This window comes from Archocentrus centrarchus, chromosome 21 (genome assembly GCF_007364275.1).
Source record: "Archocentrus centrarchus isolate MPI-CPG fArcCen1 chromosome 21, fArcCen1, whole genome shotgun sequence".
NCBI lineage: Eukaryota > Metazoa > Chordata > Actinopteri > Cichliformes > Cichlidae > Archocentrus > Archocentrus centrarchus.
The window spans coordinates 23,053,861-23,080,478 of record NC_044366.1 but is presented as its reverse complement, the minus strand read 5'-3'; the positions used below and the strand labels follow the sequence as shown (position 1 = coordinate 23,080,478).

Genomic DNA, 26,618 nt, shown 5'->3' with positions numbered 1-26,618 from the left:
GTGGCCAGTGAGTGCAAGTGTATGAACGTGTAACTGTTAATGTTTCCTCGTCTCATTAGGAGCATGCCCCGATGCTGTCAGGCATGCATACATAGCATGTGGGGGAATTCCCACAGTCCCATTTTGAGTTGCTACAATGAAATTTCAACAAAATGGAATAGCCTGCTGCATCATTTTTTCACTTTGATTTTTGGGGTGTCTTTGAATTGAGCCGTCTGTAGATTGATAATTGTCATTTCCATCAAACCATGTGGCATCCTTTTGTTCCTCGCCCAGTCCATATCAGTGTGGACATCAAGCATATCAAGCATTTGTTTTTCCGAGTGAGATCTGACGAGTTTTCAAAGTGTTCCTTTAATTTCTTTTTGAGCAGTGTATTTGGTGGAAGACAGGTGTCAAAAGCAAAAGCAGATCCTCAAAAACATAAGCACAGCCTTCATGTTTAGATACCCAGTCTCCCTGATTAGAGTGTAACAAAGTATAAATCACAGAAGCAACCAGAACAAGTCACCGATATGTACATTTCACATAAAGTTCCTGACTGTACAGCGTCCTTTATGCTGACTTTAGTTTTTTTAAATCAGGGAAAGTGCGTCCTGAACTTCATGGTTATCGTGATTCCTCTGTGAGGATTTGTTGTCTGCATTTCTCTCTCAGTTTACCAATAGTTGACATGGACAGGCTCCCAGGTTCTGTAAAGATCTTCTGCAAAAGAACAGTGAAGGGGCACTTAGAGGTGATAACATACTTATGCACACCTTTTTTCTACCCAAGATCCAAATTAAAATTACAATTATAAGAAAAAAAAGGGATCTTTGTCAGGAAGTATTTTTGAAACTTTATTTCCTTCTGCACAGTCTCAGCCACTGGTGAACTTAGAATAGCTGAAATGTACCACTTTCTCCTCAATTGAGAAGTAACATCTAAATAAAATGATTTATTCCAGAAGATATAAAGTGAAATTTTTGGCTTTTTCCTCCTGACTGCATTTGGTCATCTCACCTGCATGAAGGTGTGGCAGTCCAGAGTGAAATCTCCACAGGTGATCTGTTTGAAGCACTCGCACACATCGGGCAAAGAGCGCGCTCTCAGGATCTGAGTCTGGTGGTGAAGGATGAGCGTAAGAGCCACACGGAAAAGTACTTTGGAGCCCTCATAGAAAAGACAATCCCAGACCCGCAGGACAGTCTGCAAGTATAGGACGGAAGAAGGACGTCAGTTAAATGATTGCCACGAGCTTCTCGTTTGTCTCTTCCATCAAAGCCCGACTTTTGCCTCACCTCAATAGGGAGTATATCAATGTAGAGGCAGATAAACCAGCGTGACACCACCAGCGTCCATATGCCGGGGTACTGTGCCATGAGCTGTCCCACTGCAGGAGCTTTGACCTTTACCAGCTCACCAAGAACCTCCTGGTCAGTCTTCAGCCCCAGCATGGCCGGGGTGTAGTAGTCTGCAATAACCCACATTCAGATGAGTCCACTTTGTTTGTGAGCCATTAGAGAGCATTTATATATTATAGAGCAGTCCACAACTGAGGGCACATTAACGTAACCTTGGAGTTACATTAAAAATGTATTTAACAGACCTCCTTAAAGAAAACTGACAATAAAAAATAAACAAGATCTGGGTAATTGTTCTGTATTTTCCCCCAACTCACATACTTACAGCTGTGTTTGTCATCTGCCTGCAAAGAGGAAAACATGAAGGTGCTCCCCAACCCCCCCACCCCCACCCCCACCCCCACCATCCTGAATCTCCACTTTTATTACTGAGCTGTCAACTTGCAGTGTGTGTCACATTAGATATCATGTCATTGAGACAGTATTCCTAACTGGGAAATGGCAGAGGTATATGTTTGAGCTTTCATGTTCCTTTTGCAAGGCTGCTGCTGCTGCTGCTGCTGCTGCAAGCATGACTTTGTTCTTAATGACTTCTCTGAATAAAAATGATTTTAAAATGACTGTATGGATATTATATATCTGAACATTTCAGGCCTGCTTCTGCTTGACCTTTCATTGCAGTATCTGCTTTCATTTTTTTCACGTCACATAACATGAAGTTCCTGAATAAAATGAGTCTCTCATTGTGTACACGCATACCATGTTGTACACTGCTTTATAAAAAGGAGATCTCAAATTTTTATTGACTGACTGTCAATTCAGGAAGCTAGAGGGTGATTGAGGGCTGTACATGAAAAATGCACACATCGAACATGTTTAGTCCCCGAGGGGGTATTTCTTAGGAAGATTAATGTGTATGTTTCCTTTGCTGTGCTTGCACAATGATAGCTGAGGCTGCCACTGGCCCTTCAGATGCACCTTGAGAACCCTGCGTCTCTACAGCAGAACAGGTTAGCCTATGCAGTGACTGTGCAGGGTAGGGCGTGTTTGTTGTGGGGTAGGTAACTGTCACGTACCTGGGAGTATTCTTCCCACCAATGCATCCATGAGCCAGAAGGATTTCTCTTCATCTTTTGTGATGATCATGAGGTAGCCTGCAATGAAGTTCATGCCCTAGGAAAAAAAAAGAAAAGAAAAGCAGAGCATGTTGGATGACTTAGAATATAAACTCATGCTGGGTATCTGCATGTGTGCATACAGTATGTCAGGTTTTATGATGAATAAGTGGACTGACTGATATGTGAGCGAACACATGAAGTTAAGAAGAAAATCCTACACTTGTATTTGGTTAAATAAGGAAGTAGCCAGTCCTGATCTTTAGGTAAACAGACATTATGTTAAATAGGGGGAGAGTCAACTCTTGTCCCTTCACCTGACAGTAGCCCACTGTAGGATTATGGTGTCCATAAGCCAGCAGCACATTGTACAGAGCCTTCTGCATGCCTGGTTCTGCTTTGCTCTTGAACAGGATGTTGTCAGGAAAGGTCCTATGCATATCTTTTTTAAAAAAGACAAAAGAGAGACTCGCTATGATATGACTTAAGGATTGATACAGCGTGCTGTATGCGGTGACAGTTATGGTGCACCTGTGTGAATGGTTTCTCTCAGCTTGGCGTCGTGCTCCGTGGCCAGCAGAGACTGGTAATAACCCGGCTTATTCTCCAGCTGTTCCTGGGCACCACTAGCCGCCATCCAGATCCTGGCACGGTGCTCATTAGGCACACCTTTACGTACAAACCTCTTCACTGCCAAAACATGTTTTATTATTACCCATCACATGACCACAGAGCTCCAAAAACAACACAGAGATTTATTTATTTTATTTTATTTTTTTGTACCCGTCAAGTTCTTCTCCACATGAGGCTTATTCTGAAGGAGCTTCGACCATCTCATGGACCTTCTGTTGAGGACAGCCACATATTGATTCATCATCTCCTTGTAGGAATCGAAATCGTCACGTCTCTCAAAACCATAGGGGTCAATCCTGCTGGGACAAATCCACACAGTTCCCAACCAGTGAATGTCTATATACACAAAACTGATAAAAGCTGTGAAATCAGGATTGCCAGTGGACCCGCTTGCTCCCCTCCCTTCTTTCATTCTCCTATTCAGTGATGACAGACTCTACAACTGCCTCCACTGGGTAGGGTTTCTGTAGCTGAGTGATCAGATACCCCAGCTGGATGAATAGTTAAGTCTTAAATTACTTCTAAGGGGAGCAAGGAGCAAAATTCAGACTCAAAATAAACTTCAGAAAAGTTTTTAATTCCTTAAAAGTCAACAGGTGACATGCTTTAATGGCAGATTTACAAGTTATAAGATAAAATATGAAGTGGAAATGCACTAAGTTGAAGAGGAAGAAAGATGTCAGTGAGGAAGCAGCAGGTAAATATGTTGTATAAACATCACGGCTCAGAAACAAAGAAAGAAGAGTATAATTTGAGAATATGAACTAATCAAAAGTCAGTAAAACAAAGAAGCCATTAAAAAGCACTGCCTTTAACACAAAGCTTACCTGCCACTGTCATTATAACAGGTCAGATCCTGAGTAGCATTTCCCTTTGTTTCCCCCTCCATTGTGTCTCATGTGCTGCAGGTACAGTCGTCCACCAAAGCAATAAACAATCCGCAGCGAGAGGGTTATTTCATTTTTATTCCCTGGAAAAGAACTGACTGCTGTCAAGGTAAATAACAAAGCAGTCTGTGTTTCATGTGTCTCACCTTACAGCAGCCACTGAGAGGAGGAGCCAGCTGAAGGAACACACAGGTAACAGCGGCAGGCGTGTACATTTATTTACACACAAAACAGTTGGGAGGAAGAGACACGTAGTGTTTGCTCTTATATCCTCTGGCACCTGTAATTCCACCAATTTATCAAAAGTAAAGGTTATCTTTAATTTCTTGTAGGTGGTAAAAATGTTATTTCTTTGACAGGGTCTGGAGCCAACACCATTCCCTCTGTTTGGACAGGAACATTATTAACATGGAGAAATTAAGTGGCCATAACCAATATTTTATATTAGGAATACATCACATGCATTCTGAAAGGTGTATCCTGAAGCAATGAATTATCAGACAGTCTCAGATCATATCAGCATTATTTCTGACGGGCAGACAGACACGGTTAGGGACTAGTTAAATTTCAGAGCTGGTATCTAAAAACTTGTCCTCTTTTCTGTGTTGTATGTCCATGTCCTGTGTTAGTGCTCTTCTATTTTTGGAAATAAAGTTGGACGTAGCCTCCAGGTCTGAAAAATGACCTGGAATGCTGAAGTGCCTCAAGCCCGCATTCTTCTTTTATGACCTCAGTAAACGCTTTCCTGGTAGGTTCATGTGACACTTTTAACACAAAATGAGGCTCATTTGTAGGTTTTGGTCTGTTAGAGTCAAACTGGGAAATAAAGCAGTGAAGCCTGCTTTATTTGTCTCTCTCATCACTCACCACATCTGGTTTCAAAACACCAAGATGCTCATCCATGGGGTTTTTAAACAGGACTCTGCAAACCAATGGGTGATTCGATGGAGGCTACATCCATCTTTTATATACAGCTTATGGCCTAGAACACACATAAATGACAAACCCAAGGTGGACAAACCCAGGGCACAGGTCCTCCATACAATAGTTTTAATAACAAAAATATTTCACTTAAAAAAAAATATATATATATATCATAGAATTTCATGCGTCATGTCATGTGTAATAATAATATTCTTAAAATGATCTTTATCTCCTCCATAGCAACATTACTTTATCTGCCTACTCCATTTATTTTTAGCCAGAAACTTAGTAGGAATGCTTTTATTAACAGAGCCAGAGGTGGAGTTATATTACAGTGAAAGAGTACTTAGATGATACTTGGATGGATTTAATTCACTTATGAGAGGCTGGCTTGAAGTAAATCAACCTACAAGCATAAATATGAGTTGCCTCCAGAAGTCAGTATGTCATACAATGCAAAGATGGACTTTCTCATCATCAATTTTTTGAAATGCTCTCAGGTAAATCCAAGAAAACAACAACAAAAAACAATTCATAACAGAAATCTATGACACACTGGCTACTGCTAACTGAAAGTATGATCAACTATTGTTATTTGTCAAACAGTATAACCTCATACTACATCAAAGAAACAATAATGAACTGGTTATCACACTATCCTAATGGTCAGAATGCTGGCAGGAAATCTTTCCCAGCAAGTATTCACCATCCTGCTCCTCTCATGTACATGTTATCAGTGCAGCCTGATATTGTAAAATGACTTGAACACTCACCAGCCATTTTGTTAGGTCCTGTTCAACTGCTTGTTAATAAAAATACACTATATTTCTACAAGTATTCGCTCGTCTGCCTTCACACACATATGAACTTGAGTGACATCCCATTCTTAATCCACAGGGTTTAATATGATGTTGGCCCACCCTTTGCAGCTTCAACTCTTCTGGGAAGGCTTTCCACAAGGTTTAGGAGTGTTTATGGGAATTTTTGACCGTTCTTCCAGAAGCACATTTGTGAGGTCAGACACTGATGCTGGATGAGAAGGCCTGACTCACAGTCTCCGTTCTAATTCATCTCAAAAGTGTTCCATCAGGTTGAGGTCAGGACTCTGTGCAGGCCAGTAAAGTTCTTCCACACCAAACTTGCTCATCCATGTCTTTATGGACCTGCTTTGTGCACTGGTGTGCAGTCATGTTGGAACAGGAAGAGGCCATCCCCAAACTGTTCCCACAAAGTTGGGAGCATGAAATTGTCCAAAATGTCTTGGTATGCTGAAGCATTAAGAGTTCCTTTCACTGGAACTAAGGGGCCGAGCCTAACTCCTGAAAAACAACCCTGCAGCATAATCCCCCAAACTTTACACTTGGCACAATGCAGTCAGACAAGTACCGTTTTCCTGGTAACCACCAAACACAGACTCATCCATCGGATTACCAGATGGAGAAGCATGATTCTTCACTCTAGAGAACACGTCTCCACTGCTCTGTCCAGGGGTGGCGTGCTTTACACCATTGCATCCAATGTTTTGCATTGTGCTTGGATGCAGCTTCTTGGCCACTCCATGGCCAAGAAGCTGCATTGTGCTTGGATGCAGCTTCTTGGCCAGGGAGTGGTGGTGGTGGATACTTTCTTGGCACACTTTGGGCCCCTAGTATCAAATGAGCGTTGTTTAAACACCACAGAATGATGGCTGCTTACAGCAGGATAACGCACCATGCAACAAAGCTCAAATCACCTCAAACTGATTTCTTGAACATGACAGTAAGTTCACTGCACTTAAATGGCCTCCACAGTCAGCATATCTCAATCCAGTAGAGCACTTTTGAGATGTGGTGGAACAGGAGATTCCCATCACGGATGCACAGCCAACAAATCTGCAGCAATTGTGTCACTATCATGGTAATACGGACTAAAAAAAAATCTGTGGGATGTTTCCAGCACCTTGCTGATTCTATGCCATGAATAATTAAGGCAGTTCTGAAGGCAAAAGGGGGTCCAACCCAGTACTAGCAATATGTACCTAATAAAGTAGCCAGTATGTAAGTGTATAATAGTAACTGTTAGTGTTTCCCAGTCTTTTAGAAAGTACACCCGATCGCCTGAACTTATGGAAATGTGAAAATTAATAGTGATTAAAAAGATTTAACAGAGCTCTTCTTCCGCGGTAACTGCAATTTTTCTTATAGGTAGTTCCACCCCCCATCCAAAAAATAATGTATTGCCAAGCTCTCATAAGAAACATATGAACCAAGAACAAATGTAGTAACTCACACAAAAAAAAACGATTAAAAGGTAGCAGGCCACTGGCACCGACAAGCTATTAATGAATGTTAATGTGCACCATTTTCTTTGAATATTCTTTCAGAGCTGATTTGTCATCACTTTAATTGCGCTTTACACAGTCTCTTTAGCAGCTGTAGCTTGTATCTGTGATATTAAGCATGGCTGTCATATTTCTCATCAGCAACAAAAGAGCTAAATACACATCATTATGGAAAAACCCATGCTTTATTCATCTTTCTTAAATGAACAATATTAGGCTACTTACATGATGTATCAACATTATTTTCTAATTTTCACTACCTTCAGGAACACTGAACAGAAAAGGGTTGAACAGAAATACAAATGTCAAACAGACAGAATTTTAATCTTAAGGCTTACTTTGTCGTCCTGTTGTTGCCCTCTTTAGTGTCCTGATTTCTGATCTAAGGGCATTTGCGTTTCCTAAACATACAGATATGTGCCATGCAATCCTAAAGCTCAGTCATTTCCTTACTTCAAACTTCTCATGAGTCCTGCTAAACAGTTGTTTTAGCATAAAAAAAAAAGAAATTACCTCCAAGGGATGAACTGATAAAAAACAAATTTGTTCCTGAAAGAAATGGTGAAGAAAACTATCTATATGACATTTAGGATTCAAGACCCATACCCCCCACTGTGATTATTCAGACAAATGAATAACACAACCCAATATCAATGATCTAAATGAAAGTGCTGCCTTTACTTTTGTGAAAATTTATTTGTGAAACCAGCCGGGGGGTGGGGGGTGATGTAAAATGTATTTTAACATGCTTTTGATGAGAAGCTCACAATTCCATGACTTAACAGAGCCACCTAACAATGAAACCAACAGCATATCATCCACAATATTGAGGCATCCCATTAGAGAACTTAGCATTTACTGTACATAAAACAATCATCTTTTGTATTTATAAATTGAACATATTTATATTATTCTTCATATAGCTCTCTTTGTAAACTGTCCCAATAGATACAGTATGTACAGTAAAAATTGCAACAGTTCTGTTGGTGCTGGTGTAGTGAGCACTCTGTCCCAAGGTTAGAGTAAGACAATAAAACATGGGAACTTCGCACAGTCACTCAGAGCTTCAAGACACAGGAAGAATCTTAAAACACACAGCTTTCTCCTCTCCAGTTCATTCAGAGTACACGCAGCCAGTGAACTTCCTCTCAGTGCTGTGTCTATGCCCACTGAGGGGGCTGTAGTGCTCCTCCTGGAGCAGAGCACAGGGGCATCCAGGATACTGAGAATCTGGCAATGTCCATATGACACCTCAGACTTGAGAGGGCAGAAAATGTGGCCAGTCGTTCTCGTAGTTTTTACTCTGCTCCCTGAAAGGTGGTTTCCCGACAGTTTCAAGTGCTTCGGTTTTCACTCTGAAGTCTACATTTTCTCACTTTTTTTTTTGTTTTGTACAAGTCTTAAAAAAAAACAAACTATGAAGTCACTGTAAAAGAAACAATGTTCTGGTTTTCCAGAGTTGAGATTAGATTTAGAGAGTTTTGCGTTTCGATCCCGTTACAATTGGTCGAGCGAATTCCACAAAATCATCTATAAGAACTGGCCAAGCTCCTGAGTAAGAAACACCAGAATATCATTAGTGTCACAGTGATGGGCAAGAGCTAAATATGAAGGATGTTTTATTGATTCTGCTGTTCCAGACTCACCTTCCTCATCATAGTTTGACATGTCGTCTGCTATCATGTTGCCAAAGTCCAACAATAAGTTCCATGTGTCCTTTGGGATAGATCGTTTATGGTGTTCCTGAAAGACAAGACCTGGTAAATGTACAGGTACAGAAACTGGTTTGCATGTTTTAATCTCCTATCTTTATTAATAAGAGTTTTTGCCATTCCACACTGTAAATCACACTGATGGACTGAATTCCAGCATATACACATTTTTATTCCAACCAAAACACCAGGGACAAGTTGCACTAACTGTACTTTACTAAGCCTGGTTCAAACTCCTCAGTCAGTTTGTGTTAAGTTCTGATTTGCTGATCGGAGGCTTGAAGGAAAAAGAAAATGCAATCACTGACACTGAAATAAGAAAATTAAGACGTGTGCAGTCAGCACAAGAAATCACAGACAGCCCGGCAGTCCAACTTTATAACAAGCAATAAGAACTAACGAAGGCAATAAATCATGGTTCTAACTCAAGACAGCCTTTGTTCATGAAACAATGCAAAGAAAAAGTGGAAAGACCTCCTGAAAAACGCAAACAAAGCTGTTTCTTTGAAAAGAAATCCCTTTACACCAGCATATTTAGATGGACTTTAGCTTTATATAATTGTTTACGTTTCCAGAGTGAGGGCAGCGTTGTCAGCCAGCTGCAGGCTTGTGGTCCAACAAAAACTGCAAGTCATGGTACAGCTCTTCGGTATGTTCAAAAAGATAACTCCCACAAACTCAAAACCACTCAATCAGCGTCCTTGCAGCAGTATACTATGTCCAGTGCTCACGTTATATAAATAACTCTCTCTCATCTAATTGTCTGTTGCAAACATTAGGACATGTCCCGCTGCCTTTAGTGTTGACAACACAACACAATCTGTGTTATCTCCCTGAACTTTTTCCTCTTAAAAATCCCAATTCCAGTAGCTCAGCTCTCACACCACCTCTCCTTCCTCACATTTAAAATCTATATACATACAATCACTGTGTGAAACGCATTTGCACTTCTTTTTAAATAATGTGACAAAATTCCAAAGAGTGCTCTGGCCAATAAGACCAACATTACTGGTTTCTTAATAAACAAAGTACAAGAGTTGCGACAGATCCATCGCATTTGAGTGGTTGATGCCCAATTTTACTCCTCTGACTCACCAAAAGGAATCTATTCCAAAGATCGAGGAATTTAAATCGCCCTGAAAGAACCAGGTTCCAGTAGGCTACGGCCATCTCCAAATCTATACAAAGGAGACAATTGTGTTCAGCTGGTTGTGAATCTGTAAGATTAGCCAGAAAATTGTTGTCATCGCTGTTCCTGCACTTACCGAGGCCCTTCTGCCCAGGATTTTTGGCAAAATTAAAGGTGAACTGGTAAAAGTCCTTGAATTTTCCACTATCTTTTAGCTCTTGTTCTAATCTTGGCAAAAGAGCCTTCAGTTTTTCTGGGCTATCACATCTAGGGAAAAAGAAAAGACAATTTAAGCAACAAATAACAGCACATGGACAAACCAAACAGTTTCAATATCCAGTGCCCTAGAAGCTTATTACAAAATACTTGGACACCTGAACCTCAAAAGTCAAAACACTGCAACTGTTTCATTGAGTCATTCCACGAAGACACAGTACACCCAAGCTGTGGGTGGATGTATAAATAGACAGCCTTCCCTCCCCGGAGCAACACTAAGAGAACCGCCATGTGTAGATACTTCAGTAAGAGTGTTTTTGTCCCACTTCAGAGTATGTCACATGGCGCTCATGTCAACACTCACCCCAGCTCGGTCATTCCATCCATAAACTCCTTCTTGGTGAACTCACACTGAGTGGCAGCACGAAACTTCCACGCAATAACCAGCACAGAGATGCTGGCTGGATCCAGTGAGAGGTCATCACAAAACTGCTGGATCCCATCAATACCAATCTTATTCTCATCCTGAGGATCTATCAAGACAAAAACACAGTTGCACTCACAATCAAACAGTGTCTATTACTTTTACAGCACACATACCTTTACACTGTTCTTGTAAATAATTCAGGTTGCAGCCTTAAATGCTGATTTTTAAGATATCCTACTTGCCTTTGTAGCGATTGTAGAGCTGCTCCAGCTTCTTACGGTCTACTGAAGTTTTCATGGATTCCTTACAGTAAAGCTCTGGATTCTGAAAGTAGTTGTCTGTAGCAACTTCTAGTTTCCAGTCATTCTGTGTGAGACAGTACACGGCCGTTTTCTCCCCAGCCTGTGTGAAGGACATGAACTGCCGTACCTTGTCCCTCTGCGAAGACTTCAGCTTATGCTGTACATGTACAGGACAGGGGCTGTCAGGCATCGATGCAATCAAACCAGTAAGTACAGACAGCACCACACAAATACACAGCGACACACAGACAAAAACACACAGCGAAACATAAAACTCTGCAGGCATTCAGGCAACAGGAAGAAAGCCTGGGAGATGCTCAGGAATACACTGACACATATTTCAAAAGGTTAGTCAGCCACACCAACAAACACACTGTAACTTTTGAGCGCTGGTAGTAATGACATCCTGTCCAAAGAAAAGGTGGGCTTTTCTGAAAGGGGGTTGTTGTGGATTCTCAAAGCACATGCTGTACCTCAGAGGGCCCCTCAGATAACTATAGTCATATTTGTAACATGAGTAGGGCCATGGGATGCCATCGCAAGGACCCAGAGGTGCAACAAGTCTGGAGTGTAACACAAGCCCCCTAAGAGAAATAGTCAACTAATTTTTTTTAAAAAAGGGGGAAATAATCCCCCTAAAATAAGATATATAGTAAGAATACTATGTAGCAAAACATAGTTTGCATTTTCATTACATAAATGCATTTAATTTAAGGTGATTTGATTTAATTATGGACAAAAGAAGAAAAAAATACTCAGTGTGCACTTCTCTTGGCTAAAATCAGTTCATTCAGAATAATCTGTCAATAAATTATAACCATTCAATTAAAAAGTCATTATCATATCTTAGACCAATTTGTACCAAAGATACTTGTGCTATAACATCTCACTAACAGTAATTAATCAACACTCAATAGTTTAAGTCATAATCTTAAAGAAAACATACCAAAAGTTGTTATTTTAGCAGCTCCAATCTGATATGTTTACTTTGTTAGTCTCCTGTGATAATAAAAGCAATACCTTTTGGATTATGGCCTGTTTTGAGGACAAATCTAACTAATATTTGTAACGTTTTATTCTGAACCAAACGATCAGCTGAACATTTACAAAATAAATAAATAAATAACCATGCTATGCCATGTCCACCTACTAGCTGCAGCACCTGAACACCTCACTGAAGACCAGCATTTCATCACACTGAGTTCAACGAGCTGCTAATAACTCCATTAACTGATGTGGTCAATAACGACGTATGAAGTCATGCGTCTGCCCCGATTTGCTGCTCTGACAGCACGGATTATTGCGTTGCGACCAAGAGGGTAACGTTAGGTTAGCATTGTCTTCATAACACCAGCTAGTAACTTGCACTGGCTAACGTTAGCTGAGTTAGCCGGATTCTCTCTCTGACATTAACGATGGGGTTAATATCACGGGAATAGACTGTCAGTGCGGTTACGCGTAAGGCAGGACTTAACTCAAACGACCCTGTGTGTGTGTGTGTGTCTTTGAGGTTCAGCGGCTGACCTGTTCACAGCCGAAGTTACCAGACTGCCAAAAAGGGACGTGTAGCTAATGCTAGCTGCTCTTAAAATATCCAACTGACCTTCCCTGTAATAGCAGCGAACACGAGTAAATGGCCACTGTACGCTTGCCAAAACGCGACACATCCTCTACTTTAATAACACGACAATAGTCTTGTGAGCAAACCTTAATGGCATTAAAGCCAATGCCCGGGTTTGTGTTTATTTTGGTTACCTACCATTTTTACACCCGCTGTTTGACCAGTTTGGTAGCCCGACTGCCGTTCATTGTGCGCCTGCGCGGAAGTAGCCGGATTGCATAAAAAAGGATGAGGTCTGCGGTAAACGCTGTTTGATATTTGCATCATTTGCGCTTATTTGGGTTAAATTATTGCTTGTCCACGTTTCTGTGGCGTAGGGAGGGGGGACAGTGAGAGGTTTTAAGTATGTTGTTATACCATGTACAACACACAGAGACACACACAAAACCCTCAAAACTGCACACAGCACTGTTAAAAATAAAACTCAACCCCACCCTTCACCCGCTACACGCACAGGCACACACTTGTTGACTGTCAACATCCTCGCATACCATCCTCAACACTATACACACTATAAAACACAGGGTCCTCTTTATTGTACATCACACCTGCCTTGATCTCTTACTGCCAGACAAATGAACAGCTGACACTGAAGTCCAATCAGCTTACAGGTAGTTTTGCCTAAATAATTGTATTTAAACTGCATAGGAACAGGAACTCCATATCATTGTAGGTACCTGAGAATGTTAGATGAACCCAAAGGCTCAAGTTAATTTTTTTCTGGCTTCTTACTTGAGTGATGCTTTGTTTTGAAGTATATATTGTTAAAAAAGCAAAGCAGGCCCCTTTCAAAGCAGCCACTTTGAAATGTCATTGCAGGGTAAGCAAAGGTGTAATAACATTTATTATGGCACTGCTCCATTTAGAAGGGCTGTTGTCTATTGTGCTTGCTGGCTCACTAGAATGACTGATGCACTAAATGTGCCTATTTTCACAATGACTATTAATGAAAACTTAAAAATGTCTTGTGGCTTTACCAGCAAAGAAAAATATAAACTGTTTACTATATAACTACCTTACGAAATTGTCAAGGTAGAATTTTTGTGTATTCAGGTGTCATGTAAGCATTTAAATCACTGTGCCCTTAATGCACTTCGTGCAACTAAAACGTCCCCAATTTAGAGCTGCCTTAGGTTCTAGAGAAAACAGAGAAAACAGTGATTGGGAACATCCAATCACTGCAAAGTCAAATAAACTTAAGGGAGAGGAAGCATGAACCACTGTGAATCCATTTCACCAGCTTTGGTGCAAATGAAAGTGACAACAGGTGCACTGGAGAGAGAACAACAAGCCAACCCTCCCAAAAAGAGAATGGTTTAACAGGTGGTAGCCATAGATCATTGTTCTGTCCTTATCCCTCCTGTTTTGCTTTTTCCCAGTGTCCTTTTCACTGGTAGTAGCATGAGGAGGTACCTGCAGCCCTGCCTCCCATTCAAGTTGTGCAGTCCGCTTCCTCCAGGATGGCATATACACACGTGCTGTCACAAGAAGCTTTGCGGTATCTCCCAGCACAGTTTCGAGGGTGTGCAGAAGATGCCAGGAGATGGGCTGTTACACGAGGAGAACTGGACAGGGTCACAGAAGGGCCTCAGCCCAGCAACAGCAGCGTATCTGCTCCTTTGTGCAAGGAGGAGCATGAGGAGCACTGCCAGAGCCCTACAGAATGCCCTTCAGTGGGCCACTCATGTGCAAGTTTCTTACTGAACTGTCAGAATCAGACTCCATGAGAGTGACATGTGGTCCCAGCAGTAGGACCTATGCTCACAGCACAGTGCCATGCAGCTCGATAGGCATTCACTGAAGAGCACCAGAATGGGCAGGTTCTCCACTGGCACCCCGTTCTCTTGCCAGATGAAAGGATGCTCACAATGAGCATGCGACAGGCATCCAAGAATCTAGAGATACTGTGGCAAATGTTACACTGCCTGCAACATCATCCAGCATGACTGGTTTAGCAATGAGTCAGTCATAGTTTGGGGACGATGGCACAGACATCCATGTGCTAGCCAACAGTACCTTAGGTACTGTGTGAAATCCACAGAAAAACTGTCAGACCTTTACTGCTGCAGTGGGCTCTGGGTTCCTGGCCTTGGGTTCCTCCTGGTGCAGGAGGCCAGAGTGTGTAGGCACAAGAAATAATAGCACTGACTGACCCTCATGTTCCCCAAACTTAGCTGAGAATCTCTGGTACAACTGTATCAGGAGCTGATGCAACTGTATCACTGATGTCCTGATCCGGCTCTAGGAGGAGAGCTTCAGGAACGTGCACAGATGTTGTCTCAAGCTGCCAGGGCTGTTCTACAATTGGAGGACAATTTAGGCTTAAAAAATTAACGATTTTAAAAATGTACCCTTTTATTTTTTATCATTTTCTGTTATGTGTTTGAGAAAAACAAATAACAAACTATCAAAAATGTATTTGTCCAGGTATGAGGCATCAAAGGTACACTTTTTTATGAGATATTGTTGTTGCTGTATGTTGGCACAACCCCACTACCAATACTCTAGAACCTGAAAATGTAGATTTTAAAAATATTGTTCAATAAATTCTTGTCCATTAAGTTAGAGATTCATACTGAATACTTATTCAGTTTTAGATAAGACCTAATTTTTACTAATTTAAGCAACTTTGGAAATCTTCCCTGCCCAACTTTTCAATAGTCACGTGTTTTTTTTAGGGGTGGGACTTTAACGCGTTAATTTCGATTAATTAATTACGGGGAAATTAACGAATTAAAATTTTTAACGCATTTTAATCGCGCTTTGCACCGTGGAACGTTTCTCAGTGCACGAGTTCCAGGCATACAGATTATATCGACGCACAATTTCCAAATTCAGGGGCCGCATCCTTCGAAGGACCCGGCCCACGTAGGTTCGCAGCCCACGAAGACCGCAAAGGCTGGAAGTGAGCAGCTAGCCTTCATATCAGCGTCGCCTGCCCTCGCCTCTGCGTAGCTCATGTCGCCTAGCAACAGTGAGTGTGAAGCACAGCTGTGTAAAAACAGCTGGTTAAACGGAGAACGAACTTTTTCTCCTTTTTGTGGTTTAATTTTAAGTCTTTAATTCAAAATAAGCTGTTAAAACAAGCATAACACATTTCAACATCAAGGAATACAGCTGAGAGAATGATTCATTTCCAACTATATTAAGTGAGACATTAATGTAGAATAAAACTATCCAGTTATGAAGCTTAACTTTAATTTCAGGAGTTTGCTTATCACAGGAGCACTTCCACCCTTCATTGGTCTGTGTAGTAGACTGGTGGGAAAATAAACAAAATTTTGAAGTTTAAGCTTATGTATTTTGATTCATTTATCAACCAAACTTAAATTAATATCTCTCATGTTAAATATTGAAATGCGATTAATTTCAATTAATTAATTACAAAGCTTCTAATTAATTTGATTAATTTTTTAATCGAGTCCCACCCGTAGTTTTTTATTGTAATTTCAGTATTTTTTAAAAATCTTTGCTCAGATACACTAGTTAATTCAAACTATTACACTCACAATAGATTAAAGCCTTGTGAGCTTAGAAATATTCATGTTTATTTTATAAATAATTATATGGTAACAGGGTTGCACAAGATCACAAATTTTATATATATATATATATATATATATATATATATATATATATATATATATATATATATAAAATTTTTCTCAAGACCTATTTTGTATTTGTCTTAGGACAAGTCTAATTTACACAACAAACGTATGTGTTTTAGTATTTTTGCATGGGTTATTTTCAAATTCTTGGGTGGGAGTTCCAATAGTGACAAAGAGTAGCAAAAATCAAAACTGAGAAATCAGGAGGCATAAGGAGAGAGACGTCTGTGACCACCACCTGCTAAACCATTCCTCCTTTTGTGTGTGCATGTGTGTGTTTGTGTGTGTGTGTGTGTCTGTGCACCTGTTGTCTCTTTTATTTACAACAAAGCGCGTGAAATGAACTCACAATGGTTTATGCTTCCTAACTGTACAGATTGATATCGCTCAAGTTTAGCTGACTTTGTGTGCGATTTTCGAGTGTTCCCTTAATTTTCTTTTATGACTTATGGTATGGCCGTACTCCTGTGCAGCAGACGGCGCTGCGTGTATCACCGCGGCTCTGGTATCCACCAATCCAAAGAGAGGCAGGTTGTGGGCATGAACTATTTTGACCGCTTTGCTTTCGTCTCATTCATGCTGTCCAATCAGGCTCCACTAAAGCGAGGCACCGCCAAGATCAGATTGTGAGAGACGCTGCAGTAGCAAGGCTAACGGAGAGTGGATAGAAAAGGCTAGCGAGCGAGTTGTTAACCTGTAAGGTGCACCGGTAAGCAGCATTCACTTACCCGTAGCTTGCCACTCCGACAACGCATATGAAAGCCACTGACGTTAGATACCTGTATAACCTGCTATTGTCTATTAGGTACTTAGAGGAAAAAAAAATAAAATACGGCCAGCAGATACAAAGCTAACCGCCGAGGTAAACTTGCAGCTAATTCTGGTGTTGTCGATGACAGCTGGGGGGTTAGCTTGTGTGCTAACCCGCTCGCTAGCCAATGAGCTAACAAAGCGCTAAAGATCCCACTTCTTGAAATGTAATCGCGAGCTAGCTCGGTGCTAATATAAAACAGTTTGCTAAGAAACAAAGTACTTACTGCACTTTGTGCATTGTATTTAAAAATCCTCTATCAAGTTGCTAACTTACGATATATAGCTGACGGTAACGGAGTGAAGAGGAGAGCTAGTTTATTGGTTCACGGCGATTGTAATCGACCTGATTATAGTAACGTACTCATATCCAACCCATATGCGGTGGTTCGTTTGTAAACGGACGTTATAAAAATTGGTGTTTCAATGTTGAATACGATAAAAATGGCCACCTTTCCGTTAATTTAGCGTCAGGAAAGTCGTCCTAAGTGTGTTCGTCTTTTATTAAGAACAAATAAGAAAAATGCAAGCAGTTAATGCGTGTAAAATATCAATAATAACTTGGGTGTCTAAATGTAACTTCCAGACAAAATAGTTAGCTGTGTGTGTTGATACGGGATTACAAGACTGGAAATAGTAGGTCACCATTTGGCAACAAAACAATAAACTAGCGGATTATATGCAGTTACCAGCAACTGGTATTTCAGAAGATGTGGTTAACTGTGGCTAAATTTTTATCGCCTGGATAAAACACACCTCGCTGGTATTGATGGCAAACTTTGTTTACTTTTTCAGTGTGCTTGAGTTGGAAACGATCACTCTTTGTAACAGCTGCCACACAGCAAGTTATGCAAATCCTGGCATGGCTTGCTGTATTTTTTTTTCAAAAAAAGCTTAAAAGTGAAATATTTAAAGTAAATAGATTATTTTGTACTTAAAATTAACTATATAATAGTTGAAAAGTATCTCGGCATTTCTTAGTTTGTTTCCTGTTTAGTGAGGATTTAGACCTCCTCTTCCTCCATTCTCAAATGCCAACAACAACAGCCGTCGAGGAGACAGGAGAGTGTACTCGTAAGCGCACATAGTCTCCACAATTAAGCTCATTCGTCGTGCGAGATGCACGCTCACTATTTTAAGTGTTAACCCATATTGAAGTATCGCTGCTATCTGCAGCACGGAACCAATAATCGCAAAATTTCTACATGAATCGTTTCAGAGCGTGCAAAAGCTAACTAGCAAGCTAAGACCAGCAAGCTGGGTCTACCGCTAGCTGTTAGCAACTAGCTGCGTCCAACAAAAGATTGTTCGTGCTAATCGACATATAATATGACTGCTGTTACAGTCGTATGAAGACACACTGTCTGTCGCCATATAGTGCGGTCTCTGTTGCGACATTAGCAGTTTAGCGCTGTTGTGGTAAAGTTCGCGTATTTGCGTGACCTGTAGCAGAAGTTGGACGGTGCCTCTCCTCCGGACGTGCTCGGTACCTGAAGTAGGCCTTGTGCACACTTAGCGTAGTAAAAGTTGTGAGCATCAGAGGATGGTTTAATATGGTTTCCTGCATATATAGGACATTAAAAAGTACTGCTCAGTGGCTCATTCGCTTGAGATTGGTATGAAAAGCGCACATTTCTATGCATTTTGGCACATAAAGCAAATAGTGACGCTAACATTGGTGATGTAGTTAGCTTTCTACAATGTGCTCTTAGCAAGCAGTTCGAATGGGCCTTACTTCACAAATAAGTTTAAAATTCCTCCCCAAAACAAAATGAAACATAAATTAGCTTGTGAAACATTATGGGAAAATATGAGGTCTGGGCGAATCAAATTTTGCAATCTTGCCATTGTTTAAGTAATAGTTTGTTCTCTTTCTGTTTTACAGGGTTCTGAATAGTAGCTGGCAGAGAGTCTTTTTAGCTCAAGACATAACTCTTTTTGGTCCTTTGGGATCATGGCTAAAGATGTAAGTAAATATATATATGGTTTCATGAGAAACATTGAGTTATTTGTGTCACTTAAGTGCTGTAGCTAATTTTAGATTCTGTAATTTACTGGACATACTTAGCCTTGTTGGTTTCTCTCTTTTTTTTTTTTTTTTTTTTCCTTCTGTCTACTCTGTGGGAATTGTGTAGTGGCTTCATGATGTATTGGTTTACACATTGGCCTAACAAGCAAAAGATCCCCTGCATTCAACCCCAAAGGGATCTTTGGGGTTGTGTCAGAAAGGGGATCTGATGTAAAAGTAATGCCAAATCAAACGTGGAACTACCCACTGTAATGACCACTTATGAAATATGGGAGCAGGCAAAAGTTACTACCACTGTATGGACCCAAACTGTACTAGACTTATCTTTTAATTCTCTGGTTTCTGCGGTATATTAAATTATTCTCCTTCACAGGCTGGTCTAATTGAAACCAATGGAGAGCTGAAGGTTTTCATCGATCAGAATCTGAGCCCTAGTAAAGGTATATTTTGTGCATATTTGTCTTTCTACAGAATTGTACATATGTGGTGTATAGGGATTTCTAAACAGTATGTACAGTCTAGTTTAATAGGAAGCAGGAGTAGACCTGTTTGTTGGTAGGTGGACAATAGGGGGCAATGGAGTTTCATTCAAGAGCTTCCTTTATTAATGATCTTCTCATGTCTTCTGTAAGGTGTCCTGTCCTTGGTTACTGTCCAGCCTACAGCTGCCCCTGTGGCCAAACAGCTACTACCCAAAACCCTTGGGCCATCTAATGTGAACATCGCTGCACACATGCAAAATTTGCCACACATGGTGAGTAAGGTCCTGTCATGTCAGTATTATGTGTGTTCTTTTCTTCGAGCGCATAGAACCCCTTAATAAATTTAAAGAATACTTTGAACTTCTTAAATGTTAAGTAGATGCGTTTTTGTAGAGTTTCTCATTTTTCTGTGCTCTGTATGCCTGTTGTGTAAGCCCTGCCATTATCATTGTGAGGTGACCGGGGAGAGGGTAGATGGAGGCAGTTGATCCTAAGCTCATCAACTCTACAGTCAGCAGGATTACACCCATCATCCCATTATGTACAAGGAATGTATACATAACGGAAATCAGCTTAGATATCACCTTAGTGAAGGAATAGATCACCTATCTTCGAGATGGCTCATATTGCTGTTAGAGATGCAATTTTTAAAACGGCGTCTTTAACTATCATTCCTCCTCAGGATCGGTTATTTATTGCCATCAGAAATGACTGAAATTCTAACTCTTTCTTACTCCTCCCTTAAAGTTGTATTTAAACAGCCATTTTTATGACACAAACTAAATATTGCATAATTATATCTAATGATAATTGATGTGAATAAAAAGTAGGATTCTGTCAAATCAAATCAAATAATTATCATTCAACTTTACTGCTTCTTCTTCATCTGTCAGCTGTTCAACACAAGGCCTGATGCATTCAAAATGGTAAATTATTCCAGATTGTATTGAGGGTAATTACAGCTTTCAGCAAGATATGCTCATAATAGGAGAATTCAATAGAAAATGCACTTCTTAAAGAGAGTGAAGAGAGCCCCACCTTGAGTTTGCGTTCCCTGTTTCTTAGTTCCTGTAGTTAAACATAATACATCTAAGTATGATGCTTTAGAAGAAGTATTAGGCTCATTACATGTGAAGATTTGAATACATGAGGTTTTGGGAGGAAAAGAAAAACCTTTTTAATGTTGATGGCATCAAAAAATTACTAACAATGCTGATATTAATGTGTTCTTTCTCTTTTCTGCCCTCTTCCTTGTAGGTGATTGGAACACCCCAGAGGCCTACAGTATCAAATACCATTTTGATAAACAGTCCACACACCCCCACTTCCCAGTTCCACACACAGAGTCAACCAGCCGATCCCTCTCCTTGGTCATCAACGTAAGGCTTCAAATTGCCCTTAAGATTTTAAGCTTGGAACATTATTGGTGAGCTCTGTCCAGATTAAGATAAGCATTTTAGAATAGGTCAAGTCTGAAATCTGTCCATAGGAAGAGAGAGAGAATGCTAGATTGGTACACATCAGTGTGTTTGTGTTTATAGTGAAAATCTATATTTAAATTGTTTTGCAGAAAGCGTGGGAAGAAAGGGGAAAAGAATGGGAAAGGCTTGAGGCATTTTTCCATGAAAGTGTGTGAAAAGGTGCAGAAGAAAGGAGTGACCACTTACAATGAAGTGGCAGATGAACTGGTGGCAGAATTCAGCTCATCAGACACCCACATGTCACCGAATGACTCAGTGAGCATTGCAGCTGTGTGACATTGTCTCAGAGTGATGCAGATTCAATACTCCTGATAAAAATATTAGGAATTTGAAACTATATTTAGTATTGTTTTATTAATATTTTGAATGCTGTCCCCCCCCAATTTCAGCATGTGTATGACCAGAAGAACATTCGGCGGCGCGTTTACGATGCACTTAACGTGCTCATGGCTATGAACATTATTTCTAAAGAGAAAAAAGAAATCAAATGGATCGGCCTACCCACCAACTCAGCGCAAGAGTGCCAAAACCTCGAGGTAGAAACTCACAGTGAAGGCAGTCACTCCTGCCTTTGTTGCCAGCATTATAATTCTTAATCATTATTCCTTTATTTCAACTGTAGGTGGAGAGACAAAGGCGACTGGAAAGGATTAAGCAGAAACAGTCACAGCTTCAGGAGCTCATACTGCAGGTTGGAACTGAGTACTATTACTTGTGTGATCAAAGGGGGGTTCTACAATTATAGCCTTTATAGCTATAATTGTATATGTCAGGGCTGCAGAAGACCTGTGAAGAACCTGTGAACTGGTTGCCCTTTTTGGATTGCTAGTATGTTTGTCTCTGTTTTTGATGCTGGGATCATAATGAATCAATAATAAACATACGTTCTCCTCATTGAATCTCAAAGTGAAAGAGTGTGTGTGTGTGTGTGTGTGTGTTAACAGTGCCAACTGCAAATTGTTAAAATGTGTCCCAAAAAACCCCACAAGTGCTATAAACAGTTCTTTGCGGCTGTTTGAGTTTTGACCTCTTTGATCTTGTCTTGCAGCAAATAGCTTTTAAGAACCTGGTTCAGAGGAACAGACAGACAGAGCAGCAGGCAAACCGACCTCCACCTCCCAACTCCATCATCCACCTTCCTTTCATTATTGTCAACACCAGCAAGAAAACGGTCATCGACTGCAGCATATCCAACGACAAGTGTGTGATCATCCGCTCTCCTATTTAGGAAGCTGGCAGTTTGAATAATGTGGACAAAAAACAAAAAACAGGGATAAGTGCTCAGATTTTCAGGGAGGTGCTGACTGTGTTTCAATTAGTTATACTTATCAACTCATCACTCAAGTCTTTAGTAAATAGTTTAATAACACTTTGTACTTAAATACAGTTGGTCAGTTACAAACTTTTTTCTAGTCATGTGACATGGTTGTATATAGTTGTGTGTGTGTATATACTATAGTAAAATGAGCAGATCAATTGTTTACTGGTCCTTGACAAGTAAGCTGAAAGACTTTGAAGCCTCCTGTCATTGCAATGCATTACAGTTACAGCATGTCTTCAATATAACTCAACATTTCAGTATGTAGGATTAGCAGCTGATTTAGAGGTAAATATGAGGCCTTCCTACATGCACCTAAACATATCCCCAGTGCAGCATAACAATTAAAATGAGCAAAATTGAGTAGAACAGTCAACATCATGAGTGAGTCTGTATCTGTAGTTTCATAAACTGCAACAAACTCTGAATTTACTCCATGTAGATGAACTTCATTATGAAAGGAAAACTAAAGCTGTGCTCAGTAGGCTAACAAATACTGAAGTGCTTAATAATTTCTTATTAGCCAAATTTCTTGAAACTAGGCCCATGTGCTCATAACAGGGTTTCTTTGCAGATGGTCAAAACATGTTTTTATTCTGTTTGCGGTCTTCGAGTCAGAACCACCGTAAAGTCAGTTTGTGAACACTTGTTTGGATAATTGACCTTTTCCTATTTCTCCTGTTTTTTTTTTTTTTGTTTTTTTTTTTTCCCTTTCAACTTCAGGTTTGAGTATTTGTTCAACTTCGACAGCATGTTTGAGATCCACGATGACATTGAAGTGCTAAAACGTATGGGCATGGCCTGTGGCGTGGAGGTGGGAAAGTGCTCTCCAGAGGATCTGAAGGTAGCACGTAGCCTGGTGCCCAAAGCTCTGGAACCTTACGTTATAGGTAAGTGCTCCTTCCTACAGTCTGCATGTTGAAGAGCAAAACACTGGTTTCTGCTTCACACTAAGGCTTTTTTTTTTTTTTTTTTTTTTTTTTTTTTTTTTTTTTTTTGGTCAGCATAAGCAAAGAAAAAAACACCAATGTCACCACAATTCATTTTCTCTTTATCCAGAAATGGCAAAAGGTCCCATCAGTAATGTCTACATCACTGGAGGATCCTCTGCTAATGGAGCCCGTTACCCCGCAAGCAGGTAAGAGGCCCTAACTGTAATGTAACTATAATGTGCGCACTGCCTGCTTTATCACCTTGTCCACCTTTTTATTTTCTAAAATTTCACCCTTCCGTTTACGTAGTGATGGCTGCACTGATGGCACCATGGCCTCCAGCTCAAATGATTCTCACTACAGCGGGTCTCGTGTGGAGACTCCAGTGTCTTACATGGGGGATGATGATGATGAGGATGAGTATGATGAGAATGATGATGAAGACTAACCTATCTACACCTCGCCACTCCAACAAGCACAGTCTTCAGAACCACCTTCACCGTGGAAATTTAGTCCACTTTTGTGTGTGCTTTTTTTCAACCTCCCTCCTCCCCCCCCGTTCCCCTGTATTTCTGTCTGGCTTTCTCAGGGGTGTCAATGAATATTAAAAGAATGGAGGTCTTTGTTGCACCCATCTTTTTCTGCTCCTGAATCACCTGCACCACAGCTCAGTGGGAGGTGTCGTCCAAGGGAACTGTAGTCTTTGTCCCTGCCACCTGAAGTCTTTGTCTAATCCACTTCTTAATAAGCCATCCCACTAAAAGCAACTCTGTAAAGCCTACTGCTATTGGAGAATGTATAATGTCCTGTTTGACTTATGATTTTTGCCGTTGCATATGGCAGACATGATGATCAAAATGTTCCAAGGTGGCCAAAGTGTCTGCTGTAAAATGCTTTGTTAGCGCAACACCGTGGATTCTGAATACAGATGCCACTGCATCACAGGATGGGGCTCCATCAGATTTCTTGATCCTTTTTGTTTTGTGTTCTGGGCAGTTTGAAATAGTTTCCCGATTGTTTTGGGCTGGCTTCCTTCTGTTCTGTAGGCAGCTGCTTTCCTGATCTTGTTTGCTAGGTTTATTTGTATTCCAGAGTTGAGGAATTCTCCATCACCGCCCTGTTGATGCCTTGGTAGTGTTTACAAAATAATGGCAGCAGCGAGGTAAAGGCTTTTGTAACCCAGGCTCCTGATGGGTAAATAAGCTTTGTTTGTTAATTACATATATGAATCCTACAACAATTGTAGCTTATAGTTTCCTTTAGAAGCCAGTGGTAAAGATAGACCTACAAAAATTATTGATGTAACAATGTGTGGTTGTATAGGTCTTTATGTACACACTTCAGAGATCTCCCTTTTAAAACTGAGCAACACGTGTACTGACTCTTCCAAATACCTTTTCTGTAATCTAATATAAGTTTGCAAATTAAATATAGATTGTTTTAATAAGTTTGTATCCACAAGTCATGAGTGTTTCTGGGGGGGGGTGGTTGACCGTCAGTTTCTTTCAGGTTGGGAGTGAAACTTACTTTAGCAGTAATTTGAGAGATTGGCAGAAGGACGTTTGGGGACGCGCCTGCTTGTCAAAAGACAACCACAAGGAAACTGGATGGTAGACACTCAGGAAAAGGATGACTGACAATGATTATGCTGCCACAGCGTCGATGCTTCTTACTTTATATTTCCATATTTTGATTTCTGTCAGCAGTTTTTAATAAGATGTGGCCACAAGCGCTCGATGACACGCAATGTCTACTACAGACATTTTCCAATGCCTGTAGTAGACATTGGAAAATTGAAAAAGCCTTTTTTTTTTTTTTCTCTCCAGTGTCTTGTTTAATAGATCTGATCCTGTGACTTATTTAGGTCTTTAAGGCCAGAAATGTTGGGAAAGTAACAGTTGACCTAATTTTGGCTCTGTACCCCACCAAATTGAAACAAGATGCAGTTGACATTTTTTTTTTCTTTCCTTGAGTCAAGTGAAATTGGACAAATTACAATTAAAAGTGCTCATTTTAAAAATGTTGAGTATTTTACGGGCAGTGACTGCCTGAAGTCTGAAACCCATGGATATAACCAAAGAATGAGCTTCCCCTCTTTTTGATGCTTTGCTAAGCCTTTACTGCAACTTTCTTCAGTTGGTTGCTCAGTTAAGTTTGAGACCCCTGATCTCAGACCTAATTGGTTAGGTTCAAGATTGTCATTGCATAACTTTCCATTTCTATACCTTTTTCCAAAAACGTATGGGTTGCTTATGTAATGAGGTTTGGTTCACTGTCTTCAGCTTTACTGCATTTGGTTGAAGACAGTTAAGCTCTGTACAATTCAGAATTCTTCTTGCTGCGCCTGTGTTATGTCACATCATTAATAAACAGTAGTGAACCAGTTCCACTGGAAGCATGCATGTCCATACGTCACACTGCCTCCATTGTGTTCAGATTATGTAGTACAGTTCAGAAGCTGTCCCACGCCTCATCCATACTCTCTTCCCCTCCCATCATTCTGTTACAGGCTGATTTTTATATCTGTCCAAGGAATGCTGTTCCAGAGTATGATTTGGCCTATAAATTTTAGGCCATGGCGAGGCATCTGTTTTATGTTCACAATTCACAAGAGTCACTACTTCTCCCAGGGGTTAGATTTCAGTGAAACTTGCACCCCGTGATCAGCTAATGGGTCATCATTCAATTTGTGCTCAAGGTCACATTTATTTTATGAGCATTAGCCCATGGTGTGCTGGATTGAGAGATGAATTAAGTTGTTGTTCAGAGTGTAGATGTTTTTGGTCAAGTCTAATGGCCTTTCACTTCTTGATACTCTTCTGTCTACCAGGTTGTTTTGTTATTGAGCTCACCAGTATGTGGCTGTAGCTCAGTAGGTAGAGCAGGTCACCTACTGATCGGAAGGTCAGCGGTTCGAATCCTGGCTACTCCGGGCTACATGCCAATGTGTCCTTGGGCAAGATACTTAACCCCAAGTTGCTCTCCGACCGTTCTGTCGGAGTATGAATGCGTGTGAATGTTAGGTAATTAAAAGCACTTAGCTTCGTAAAAATGGAAGTGCTTGTATGAATGGGAGTGCATGGGTGAATGCAAACAGGTTGTATAAGCGCTTTGAGTGCTCATACTGAGTAGAAAAGCGCTATATAAGAACTAGTCCATTTACCATTTACCAGTATGTTCACTTTGCCTTTGCAGCCTTTGCCTTTGCAGCCTAAGGGCTGCCTGTTTAATTTGCATTGAGAGCCTCTTTGAGCTCATACAGTTTGGAAGCTGTTGTTCACAGCAGTAGCTTCCAAATGCAAATGCCACATTTGGACTGAATTTAT

General features: G+C 40.5%; 3 protein-coding genes across 10 annotated transcripts; 1 reads left to right on the top strand and 2 right to left on the bottom strand.

Annotated features, from left to right (window-relative positions):
* Positions 1 to 216: 216 nt before the first annotated feature.
* On the bottom strand, positions 217 to 4,108 carry LOC115801064 (growth hormone-regulated TBC protein 1-A-like). The gene is made up of 8 exons (XM_030758767.1): positions 3,919 to 4,108; positions 3,242 to 3,387; positions 2,990 to 3,148; positions 2,776 to 2,900; positions 2,420 to 2,516; positions 1,281 to 1,453; positions 1,003 to 1,188; positions 217 to 705 (listed from the first exon to the last, which is right to left on the bottom strand). Exons 1-8 carry the CDS (start codon positions 3,978 to 3,980, stop codon positions 610 to 612), a joined length of 1,044 nt encoding a protein of 347 aa, XP_030614627.1. The 5' UTR covers positions 3,981 to 4,108; the 3' UTR covers positions 217 to 609.
* Positions 4,109 to 7,405: 3,297 nt separating this feature from the next.
* dcun1d2a (DCN1, defective in cullin neddylation 1, domain containing 2a) lies at positions 7,406 to 17,416 on the bottom strand. 6 transcript variants are annotated; one of them, XM_030757613.1, is made up of 7 exons: positions 17,328 to 17,416; positions 10,949 to 11,165; positions 10,644 to 10,812; positions 10,200 to 10,330; positions 10,030 to 10,112; positions 8,869 to 8,965; positions 7,406 to 8,773 (listed from the first exon to the last, which is right to left on the bottom strand). In XM_030757613.1, the coding sequence occupies exons 2-7, from the start codon at positions 11,121 to 11,123 to the stop codon at positions 8,694 to 8,696; spliced, it is 735 nt and encodes a 244-aa protein (XP_030613473.1). In that variant the 5' UTR covers positions 11,124 to 11,165; positions 17,328 to 17,416; the 3' UTR covers positions 7,406 to 8,693. The 6 variants fall into 6 exon arrangements, with proteins under 6 accessions (XP_030613473.1, XP_030613468.1, XP_030613469.1 ...); XM_030757608.1 differs by lacking the exon at positions 17,328 to 17,416 and adding an exon at positions 16,969 to 17,010; XM_030757609.1 differs by lacking the exon at positions 17,328 to 17,416 and adding an exon at positions 12,768 to 12,818.
* Positions 16,795 to 24,739, top strand: tfdp1a (transcription factor Dp-1, a). 3 transcript variants are annotated; one of them, XM_030757606.1, is made up of 12 exons: positions 16,795 to 16,949; positions 18,936 to 19,016; positions 19,453 to 19,519; positions 19,712 to 19,833; positions 20,819 to 20,940; positions 21,132 to 21,297; positions 21,432 to 21,578; positions 21,665 to 21,733; positions 22,091 to 22,242; positions 23,084 to 23,250; positions 23,420 to 23,498; positions 23,602 to 24,739. In XM_030757606.1, the coding sequence occupies exons 2-12, from the start codon at positions 19,005 to 19,007 to the stop codon at positions 23,738 to 23,740; spliced, it is 1,242 nt and encodes a 413-aa protein (XP_030613466.1). In that variant the 5' UTR covers positions 16,795 to 16,949; positions 18,936 to 19,004; the 3' UTR covers positions 23,741 to 24,739. The 3 variants fall into 3 exon arrangements, with proteins under 3 accessions (XP_030613466.1, XP_030613465.1, XP_030613464.1); XM_030757605.1 differs by lacking the exon at positions 16,795 to 16,949 and adding an exon at positions 17,079 to 17,102 and having other exon boundaries at positions 23,602 to 23,740; XM_030757604.1 differs by lacking the exon at positions 16,795 to 16,949 and adding an exon at positions 18,064 to 18,124 and having other exon boundaries at positions 23,602 to 23,740.
* The last annotated feature ends 1,879 nt before the right edge of the window (positions 24,740 to 26,618 follow it).